The sequence below is a fragment of the Pieris napi genome, chromosome 7 (assembly GCF_905475465.1).
Source record: "Pieris napi chromosome 7, ilPieNapi1.2, whole genome shotgun sequence".
Classification (NCBI taxonomy): Eukaryota; Metazoa; Arthropoda; class Insecta; order Lepidoptera; family Pieridae; genus Pieris; species Pieris napi.
In genome coordinates this window covers 7,072,185-7,083,608 of record NC_062240.1, presented here as the reverse complement: position 1 = coordinate 7,083,608, position 11,424 = coordinate 7,072,185, and the positions used below count along the sequence as shown (strand labels likewise).

Genomic DNA, 11,424 nt, shown 5'->3' with positions numbered 1-11,424 from the left:
AATAAATCTGTACCCCAAGCTTACAAAGTAGTCGGAAAACTGTGCTTCACTTATTTTATGTTTTGGGGGACAATAAATTGATGATATATTAAAGTCTCCATTTCTGTCACTGACTGCTACTGTGGTAGCCTGGATATGTTCGGTACAGTAGTTTGGTAACACATGGTGTATAACAGTGGCTTTAATTATTACTGCTGTCCCGCCGTGAGCTGTACCGTCTGGATGATTTGTGGAATAGATCTTATATCCTTTAATTCTTATCGAGCTGCTGGTTGTCATATGTGTCTCTGAAATTAGGAGAATGTCTAGACTATGAAGACTGATCAATATTTCCACTTCATCGATGTTGGGTGCCAAGCCATTGATGTTCCATGTAGCTATTTTTAGTGCAGTCATTTTGTTAACTTAGTGACTAGTACTGCAATGAGTTCAAGTAATGTACTCATTTGCTGTAATACAGTATCAATCTTTTGGGATTGTTGTATAAACATTTGTTCAATGACTTTATAAGAGTCAGGTTGATGGATTGTATTATTTTGATATACCTTAGATCTGGCTGTATCGGCATACAATTTGTGCTCATGTGCTTTCCTCTGCTGCTGCAGTGGTTCATTTTCCTCTTTATTCTGATTAGCAGAGGTTTTATTATCAGTTTCTTCCTTATCTTTTTGAGGTTTATACTCAAATTGCTTATGTTTACGTGGTAAGTGTTGCGTGGTTTTCCTTGATAGGATTTCCTTGTAAACCTCACAGCCTTTATAATTTGCTGGGTGGGGTCCTAAACACAACGCACATAAAGCAGGTGTATTGCGATCCACTTTTGTGCATTCCGAAGTTTTGTGCGGTCCAGCACACTTGACACAGCGATATGGTTTCATACAATAGTTTTTAGTATGTCCATATTGCTGACATCTTTGACATTGCACTACAGTGGACCTTTTTCTGGGTTCTTCAATAGTAACAGATTGATGGTATATAAATCTAATATCCCTAGAAGCTCGATTATTAGGACCTTGAAGCAAATTTACAAAAAAGGTAGAAGTGGGTTTTTTGTCGGGACCAAATTTGCCATTAATAATCTCGCCTACTACTGTGTTGCCACTCTCTTCAATAGCCTCTTTGATAGCAGTAGTAGGAGTAGTGTGGTGAAGATTTCTTATAACGATCCTGTAGCATTTTTGGTCTTTTCTATTAAAAGTGTGTCCTATTAGTCCATGTTCTCGTATAACAGTTATTACCTTCTTGTATATCTCCAGGTTCACTGATAAAACTTTAAGTTGGTTTCTGCTAATAATCTTATAAGAGAAATTAGATCTATCTGTTGCAGTTTCTAGGAGTTCAGTGAGCTTATGAACATCCTCAATTCCGTACAAGATTATAGGGGGAGGTTTATTAGGTTTCTTGTCTTTTGCATCTCTCGCCCTATATTCCGGTTGATCTATGGGAAGTCCGCTAAAGCTATTTGTTGTTTTTATTAATTCGAGAGAAGGTGTGGAGGATAATTTTCTTTTTTTTGGATGGCGTAACATGGGTACTCTTTGCCAGTCTGGTGGTTTTGATATGTGGGAGCACTGGGTGACTATTTCTAAATCTGATTGCTGCATTTCAGCGTCCAGCTGAGAGGAGCTTTCTTTGGTGTGGGTGTTTGGTATGTTGCTCATAGACATACTCTTTGCCTGGCCTTTGGTAAATAATCCTGGCTGAAAGGCCTGCTGCACTAGTTTCTTCTTGTTTCCATAATCATTCCTATCTTTGTGATATTAGATATGACTCCCAGATTAAAGACATTTTTTTTATGTTATTATTATATATTTTTTTTATTTTTTATTATTATTATTTTTTTTTATTTTTTTTTTATGTTTTTATTATTAAAAATTAAAAAAAATTAAATAAGCTAATTATTAGCTTAATTAATTTTTTTTAATGACGCGTTACGCGTCACGATAAGTATTTAAAGATTTTTCTATAATTCCATTTGCATTCAATTATATACGTATCTATCTTTTGGTCTCAATGGATTTATATCAGAGGCAAATATATATATTATTAAAGTAAAATATATAAACAAATATTATATTAAAAACTCCACAAGATATATATACTACGATTATAAATCGTCTGACGTAGGGAAACAATTTATAATAATCTTTCACAACCGATAAACCCTGCAGGTTAGTTATTCTGTTATTGTAAATCATTTTTATGTGGTTGGGCAATGCACGATCCCGGGGACGCTCGCCAAATCCCCAACTTGTGTCAATTGTCCCGCGCACATATTATTCTCTAAACGCATATTATTCGCCACATTTGCCAACGTATAATCTTGTTCTTTATTAGAGCAATAAATGTTAAAGTAAAACTTATTTAACTGCTATAAAAGGGTATATGTATTCATTGTTTATTTTATTATAAGCTTAGTTCGATACAGCTTACGCAATCAAATTTTTACTTAGCCAGATTTTTGTTTCACCCTAAGTGCGTACAGGAGCTGTGTTGGCCTAGCGGCTTTAGCGTGCGACTCTCATCCCCGAGGTTCAATCCTCGACCAATAGACTTGGTGTCTATGTACGCATTTAACATGCGCTCTTACGGTGAAGGAAACAGTGTGAGGTGGCAAGTTTTAGACGAAAAAAGTCGACGGCATGTGTCAGGCTGATCACCTACTTGCGTAGGTAGTGAAGGTACAGAAACCTGAAGCGCAGAGCTAAAAGGTGGTTTGCCACTGTTTTTTCGTGCATAATGCACAAGTCGTTTGATCCGGGATAATCTAAAAATTATCAATAACACAGAGACAGAAATGAGCAGAATTTTTTCTTTCTTCATTTCTAAAATTGTTTTAATTGTTGAATAAAAATGGGTTTAATTGTACTAATAATATTTGATTATTCAAAATATTACAAAATATTGTATTTAACCACACACGTTTTATGAATAGCATTCAATCTAACCGCTAATTATTTTTAACCAAGAAATTCAATTCATTTGCTCTTAAAACATAAATAGCAAAAATAAAAATTCTAACATTTACTAGAATTTTCTCTCAATATAAATAGATACTTTCTAAAACAAATATGTCCTTCCGTCCATTTAAGTCCATTTAATTGACTCGAAGCGTCTTTATACCAGCGTCTAGGTCTTTCTAGATAATTGCAATTCGCGTCGCGACGTACTGACCACTTCGTCTCACTTTAATTAGAACGCATTATAGACCTGGCTGCCGGATTATAATGCGGTGACCTAATTAACAGTTAGAGCTAAAACTAGGAAACAACTTCTTAATACTCAGCTCTTTGTGTGAATATTTAGAACTGAAGTTGCAAGTACTTATAATATACATAGGTATTAAGTGGAATAAATTAGGTACGTAATCGTGATAATAATGTCAATGAATTTGAGAGATTGTCAGATAAACAATATTTATGTAATAGTTTTACTTCGGTTCAAAGATACTTTATTTCTCAAAGAATTACATTCACTTAGCGAGAAAATTTAGAGTAAGTTAGTTATGTACATCGTGTTATAAAATTATTTGAAAATACACTATATAAAATAAAAATATTAGTTTCTAACAATATGTACCATATTTGTTACTTACTTAGTATAACTATTGATATGTTATGACAGAGATGACTATGGCGAATCGAATTTGTATGGTAGTTGTCACGTGACTGCATGAAGTTATAAAATGTTACATCGATGATGTAATACTGGTAACTGGCTCAATACACTTCTGCTCGCTAGAAGAACAGAAACTTCCTATGCCTTACATAGGCATTTGAAATATTCTAAAACTTTTCCTAAAATATAAAACCTTTCAAAGCATTTGAAGAGCTCCAACCGAATTTTTTTCATGCGACGTGGTGAATTATTAATTCCATTAGCGATGCCGCAATCATGGCCACTAACGAACGCCTGCGGTCCGCTTTACACACGGCTTTAATAAAAACCCAAATTAAGTAGAAACAGCTCGTTCCAAATCGTAATTATAATGGCACCACTAGGTGCTGTTCTAGCGGTTTTGATAATCGTTTATGTTTAAATTCGGTTTGACTCAATGTAACATACAGTTACATTCAATTAATTTAAATATGGCCGTGGAGGAAGTAAGCTAAAAAATCAATATCTTGATATTAAAAAGAGAATAACGATTAATGCTAAAATATATTATATCCATATTATAATATGTTAAAAATACATTTATCCATCCCTAAAAACAAGATTATTTCATTATTTGTTTGTTTTAACTAGTAATCATTACACATATTTTTGATAAACATAATACATAAACACATCATTTTTGATAATCTCGCGCATATCGCAATTTATTACATATCATTATAATATTATCTGGTTAGGTTATGTTAGCGATTACCAACTTTTATTATATGATTTACTTTTCCTAAAACTTACATGCCCCAAAGAAACATTGACAATCTGTTAATCAATTGACATTAACATAAAAGCAATTTAAATTTTCGGGTAAATTGAGATATTATTGTCCACCCTTTTAATATCTTAGATTCAGGTACAGATAACATCTAGATAAAATACTTCGTGATGTCAATTGAAGTCAAAATTTACCAATAAAGTTCAAGGAAACGTCATCATACCGTCAAGTGTCAAAACACAGCTGAAGATGACAGATATTGTGTTTTCTTTTCAGCATGTCATAAACAAAAATTGGAAGGAGTTTTATGTTATTTTATATGGAAATTGTTTGCACAATGGCGACGAGTTATTTATCTGAAAACCAAGCTCCACGCGATTTTAGAGTGTCTTCTATAGAGAGTGATGGTCACTACACAAAGTGCCCTCTTTGCTTCACTGTGAAACGAAACTTTTATTGCGCAGATTGTGTAAGAAATGGAAATTTTGTTCACTCATCATTGCCTTACTCAGACAGGTGAAATTAATATTTTTTCTTAATATACAGTTTATTTACATGAAGCCTTATCCTTTTGTTACCTTTTCTAATTAATAAAAGTGATTTCCCTTTTATTGTATAGCTTAAATCTTTGTGACTGCAAAACTAATGGTTGTTGTATTTTTATTCCAGATTTGCAGACAAACAAGCAAAGATAATGCGATTAAAAGTTAACCGACAACATATTTTGGACATTTGTGATAAGCTGCTGACACCTAAATTAAAGAAAGATGTACTAGTTACAGAAACTAAAAGATCAAAGGACAAGTTAGAGCTTTTACGTTTAGCTATTGATCAACGGAGAAATAATGTTAAGGTGCTCAAAGAAAAACTGATTGAATTAGAAAATAGTAATAAAGAATTGAGGCTTAAGTTACCTAGGTATCAAAAAAGAGTTGCAAGTTTAGGAGAGCATGCACAGAAACAACAGTTTGATGTACAGAAAAGGATCAACACATACAATGAACAAGCCCAAGACTTGGCTGAGTTACGCAGGTCTAGGATACGGCAACTTAATCGATACATTTTTCCTGTATACATAAGTTATGATCCCAGGTAACAATATCATAATATACAGTTTACATGAATTAGATTTTATTAAATTAATTAGTTCTTTTTTCTTATTCTGATTTTATATAAACAGAAACTGCATACTTTCAATAATACAAATATAAATTGTACTGAAACTTCACAAATCAAAGGTGTAGGTGTAGGCAAATGTTGCCAAGTTTTTTTTATTGGATGTTTGGAACTACTACACCATGTTCCACATATTTGATGAATTCTATAAATAAATAAATTTCATTTGAACAATTAATCATAATAATACATAAATAGAAAATAAACTTTTGGCCTCTATCAGCAGTAGACAATGAAATAGGCAATCATTACATTTTACACAAATTCAAGCCTAGCTAGTTGCTGCAAATTCTATCACACCTTATAAAAGTAATTATATGATGTTGAGGTTTATAGTGCCTGTTATATGTTTTTCAGTGATAGTATAGAAGATATGGAGTTTGTGGGTAATGATGCAGAGCAGGAGCCTCCGCCTAGACCTCAGCTCCATATTGTGGCTCCTTATATTGATATTGAAGGAGACGACTCGCATATTCAGATCTCAGGTATTATTATTTTTTGATACCATACCACCATTGTTGTGTACACAAACACAATCAAAACAGTACGCGACATCGTTTTTCTTTTGTTCATTCTCATTACTGAAAACTTTTTCATAAATTTGTTGTTTTTTTGAAGAGGCGGGAAGACTCTTAATTTTGTTTAGGTAGTGATTCGAAATATTTAGTATTATTTGTTGTTTTAAATATTAAATTTCAGTTTTCTTTATATAGTTTTGTCTATTGATGCGCTTATTTGTTTTATTTTTCGTATATAATATTGTATATCTATGTAATCTGTTTTGGCTTTCTGTACTGTCTAAGTGTTTGTTTTGTAATATTATGTATGTTAGCTTTAAGATTACTTATAATTAAATAAATAAATTTGTCTTTAATTGTTAATTTTCAGTGAATCAAAACAAGGAGGCTTGTATTACAAGTGCTCCATCGTTGGTTGCCGCGCACCGCGCTACGGCCGCATTAGGTTTGTGTGCGCAGCTAACGGCCTTGCTCGCCTGGACACTTGACGTCAGGCTGCCACATGCAGTCTCGCTTAGGTAATTAGTAATTTTTCTACATTTTTATTTGTGACTTTATTTAGTTAACTTACTTCTTGCACCTACTTTTTTTTTAATGTTTATAGTGATAAGGCCGCCGTTGTTATACGTTAATATTAAAGTTTCCTGATTTTTTCGCAACCAATTGTTAATAAATTTTGAGAAATATTGGGATTGAATGGGAAATTGAGACCGTGGAAAATAAATTAAACTTGAGTATCTATTGCATCGTAATAAAATAGGTACGCAAGATTTTGGTTTAAGGTGACACGGGAGAAAAAATTAAGCTTAGACTGATGAATATGAAACGTTAGAAGCGCTCCTTGGGCGCTCCTTTTTAAATTACTTTCATTTAAATGTGTAGTACTGGCGTTAATATGAAACCGTTTACAGTGAATGTGTAGACGCATACAGTGGGTCCCGTCGTGGCGTGTGTCGTCGCCTCCGCCTGTCAGGTGGCGCGGTGTGCGCACGCGCACAAATCCGTGCCGAACGCGGCGCGCGAGGTCTGGCCGCGTTGCATGCTGTAGCCTTAGCCGCCGCCGCCGACGATCCTGCTATTGGCAGGTTAGTATTATCGACTTTAATAATAATTATATTTCTATTTCCATTAAAGTATTGCCAATAGATGGAGCTAGTAGGTATTTTTCTATATAACTCACAATACTTTTACACATATCAATTTTAGAAAAGGAATGGAAATTTTGTTTTTTTAAGTTTATTTATGTCACAGAATACAAATTGTAAAATATTCAATTTGAAATATAGTACGGAGCGCGACAAAAAAAAATTTAACTGAATCTTTAGGTTGGTTACCGTCAAACTGTTTGATAACTATCCGTCCATTTATTAGCCGTGGGGATACTTTAACGTTCTCCGTCACGGTTAAGAATAACATTCGCGTATGAGAGAGATGCCATGGAAAGGAGCATGACTGGGATCAAAAGAAAAGACAAAGTAAGGAGTAGCAACATCAGAAGAAAGACTAAGGTACAGGACATAACTTTGAAAATAAGAAGACAAAAGTGGAAATGGGCAGGCCACATGATCAGGGGAACGGACAAATGGAGTAAAATAATCACACAATGGTACCCAAAAGTGGAAAGAGAAAGAGAGGTAGACCACAAAAAATATGGGACGATGACATTATACAAGTCGCGGGAACAACATGGGGTAGAGTGGCCATAGAAAGGCCAGAATGGAGAAGATTGGAGGAGGCCTTTGCCACCTGGCAAACGGACACGCAGAAGTGGAACAAAAGAACAATCTACGAAACATAAAGAAAATACTGTCATGTCCGAAAAGAGGCTATCTTTATATATATAATTCTTCTGTGAGTGTGTATGTCACTGAACTTCCCTCAAACGACTGGACCGATTTTGATGAAATTTTTTGTGTGTGTTCAATGGGAATGGTTTAGATTCACAAATCAGCCCGCCAGATGGCGCTGCAGTCGGTACTTTCATACTTTGCTTTACTAATTGCTTGAAATATCATGCAGGACAACGTCTGTCGGGTCCACTAGTAATATATAATATTATATATGAGAAGAGATAAAGGCTATATGAATACTAAATAGCACCTTAGGTTATTTGTAGTGACAATTATAATCTGTACCTACGTAGCACTACGATGACGTCTGAAACACGCTAAAGAAGTTATTCCGGCCGCTGAAGATTCTCGACGTTAGCCAGTGGGGCCTTCGAGCCAGTCAGTGGTTAGACTGGACCAGGATTCTCCCTTTAGGTTGAAGAAACAGTGTACCATCCACATGTTATAATTTATTACAGGAAGAACTCTATAGCAGAATGTAACGCAAGACTTGTTACCTACAAATGTTTACTTAAATTACAGTTGGAGACAAAGATATTATGTATAGATATGTTTCGTAGAGTGCGGAAATAAAGCTGTCCTGGGATTTCACTGTTACGTTTATTTATTTTATTTATTTACACTTCGTTACCATAATGTACAAAATCATACATATTAAAAAAATACAGGTTACATAAGTTATTAAACAACGGGTGACCTTATCGCTAACAAGCGATTTCGTCCAGGCAACACTAATATGGAACGATAAAAAAAGAAACGCCTACAGCGGGTAAAGTTCAAGAAGTGCATTAACAAAAAAAACTCAAAATAACATGTAACTATAACTAAAATTAAATAAAGTAAATTCTAAAGAAAAAATATAAATAATAATATGTATAAACAAAAATGTTATTATATTATAGTTAACGTTGATGTTTATATTTTTTATGAAAAAAAAACATAACTGACCTAATAATTTCTGCGTCGATTCTCTTTCCGCAAAGGCCGTTCTCTATCTCGCCAATAAGGGCAAAACTTTACGAAATATTAATTAAATACAGATTTCTCCTACAGAGTAGAGCCATGGAGTAGGTCGGACAGTGTGCAAGCGGAGTGGGAGGATTTGTGGGAAGAAGAAGGGAGGGAAGAGGGCGGTGGCAGCGGAGGTGAGGAAGGGGAAGACGCAGAGCCAGAACATCTGCATTGGCCCGAAAACGAGCAGGTTTGAAATTAATATTACAATGAAAGGTATAGTTTTCTGTTTGGATTAAAAAAGCAGTGTTGGCCTTGTGGCCACTCTTCATCTATGAGGTTGTAAGTTCCAACCCCAGCTATGTACCAACAGACTGTTGACTGACTATGTTTAAATTCATCATTAGATAGTAATAAACGTATTTATCATAGTTTTATTTATGTGACAAACAGCTGTTACTATGTAAATAACCAGCGGCCATTTTGTTAACCCTCCGATACTGAGTAGTTAACTTTTTTGACTAATGGTTATTATATATATATATTTAACCATTAGTTGCTCTAACCACGGATCAAAAAATGCATTTTGCTGATATTTAACTAATAGTAAGGATTTTAACCAATGGTTAAGTTAACTACGGATCAAAAAACCGGCCCTAAGTGCGCATTTAACACTCGTTCGTACGGTAAAGGAAAACGCCTTAGGCCCAAAAGGCTAATCATCTACTAGCATTTTAGAAATAACAAATGATCAAAAAGAAATCTGGTCAAGACCTTAAAAGATTGTAGCGCCTCTGTTTTTTTTTATATAAAAAACGAAATACGACTCAATTATAATCAACGCATCTCTAGTCCAATCAAGCGAAATGCGTCATCATATCGTATTTTTAAATATATAAAATAAAGATAAAATTAAGAAAATAAATAATATAGATGTACATTTTATGTAGTGGCAACTGACTGTTGAAAAAACTACAAAGAATATGTATTATTTTATAGAAAAACTGATCTTCAGGGACTCATTGAATTGGCCCTATTATAAAACGAATGCCTGCTAATGAATGTTTGTTACCATGGTAACGATGTTTTTATATGAACATTAATTCGTAACCATGGTAACGGCCACGAATGCACCTGTATTCCAATGCCTGTATTTTATTTCCAGGTGGAAGAAATGAGCAGCACGCCTCCAGCAACCTCTCTGGTGACTTCAGCCATTGCTTCCATCTGGCGTGGCTGGAAGAAGTGACCTTTGATCGTTCTTTAACGTTACTAAAGTGCTTAGTATATATAATTAAATTACAATTATAAGAACGCGCCTTAAAAAAAGTCATTTAGGTTTTATTGCTTTGAATAGATAGTAAAAAATTTAACGAATTTAGTACTAGTTAACACGCAATATTAAAAAGGAGCTAGTTTCGTGTTAACTGAGACTATTTAAAAGTGATTTGAATTTGGAATGTTGCTTGTGAAATCTATCAATCAAAGAGATCGATTAATAATTGAAAACGTTACTGGCTGGCAAACCAAGCGTGCATAATAAAAAAATAAATTAAAAAACGCGGGAATTTTTTCTTATTCGAATTTATAACACAAAGTATGATTATAATATATGCACTTTAAATTTCCTGTCATCCTTATTTACCAAACATAATTTGACGTATAATTTTTCAAGATATTTTTTATAATATTTACGATTTTTTAAATCTATTTGTAATTATATAACAAATTGTATGAAAATATTCAAATAATCCATATTATTTTATGTTGTAAACACTAAAACGTTATTAAAAAGAAATTTTAATTGACTGTCAGAAACTTGCTCGATATCGGTTACTTCAATAATAAATTTTTAATAATTGTTAAGTGTAACAATTTGAAACAAAAAACAATGCCGCGTTTTGTGTGATTTGTTAAATTCGCGTGTCTATTACAGATATGCCTTTGAACATAATCAAGCGATGCGAGCCATCATTTTGTTTTTCGGACGAATTTTTTTCTTTAGTTTAACGATTAAATAATCTAATCTGCGCATGTTTGCATATACCATTTCGAGCTTTAAGAGCAGTATTACATACTACCGTACATATGGTAGAGAACATCGTGGGGTAACTATACTCTAATTTTTAATTCCGTAGAATTCTGACAGCTATCATTTTTTGACATGTAGTGATGGCAATCCTTTTTGGCCGGGCACATTTTTCAATTTCAATACGAGTCTGAACATCTGAGTCTAGACATACATTTTATTGTTAGTTAATCTGTACATATATCCATTTTATTAAGTGCGGTGCTCCACGTTAAAAGTGGTTTAACGGCGAGTGATAATGACGTCCCTTTTCATCACAAACAGTAAAAAACGCACAAGTAAAGTAACATTTTTTTGTAAAGAATCCTGGAATTAGTAGGCAGTGATGCCATCTAAAAAATAAAATAAACTAATTAAAGTTAATTCGATATATTGTTCGTGATAATGAAATATTTATTTTATTTATTATGTATTAGGTCACTTGAGTAAGAAAATATTAAAATTTACGTTTTT

At 33.6% G+C, this 11,424-nt stretch overlaps 1 protein-coding gene across 1 annotated transcript; it reads left to right on the top strand.

Moving 5' to 3' along the window:
- Nucleotides 1–4,624: 4,624 nt before the first annotated feature.
- On the top strand, nt 4,625–10,274 carry LOC125051253 (beclin 1-associated autophagy-related key regulator). Its single transcript, XM_047651464.1, has 7 exons — nt 4,625–4,903; nt 5,057–5,479; nt 5,921–6,048; nt 6,452–6,599; nt 6,993–7,166; nt 8,985–9,132; nt 10,048–10,274. The coding sequence occupies exons 1-7, from the start codon at nt 4,695–4,697 to the stop codon at nt 10,129–10,131; spliced, it is 1,314 nt and encodes a 437-aa protein (XP_047507420.1). The 5' UTR covers nt 4,625–4,694; the 3' UTR covers nt 10,132–10,274.
- Nucleotides 10,275–11,424: the final 1,150 nt, after the last annotated feature.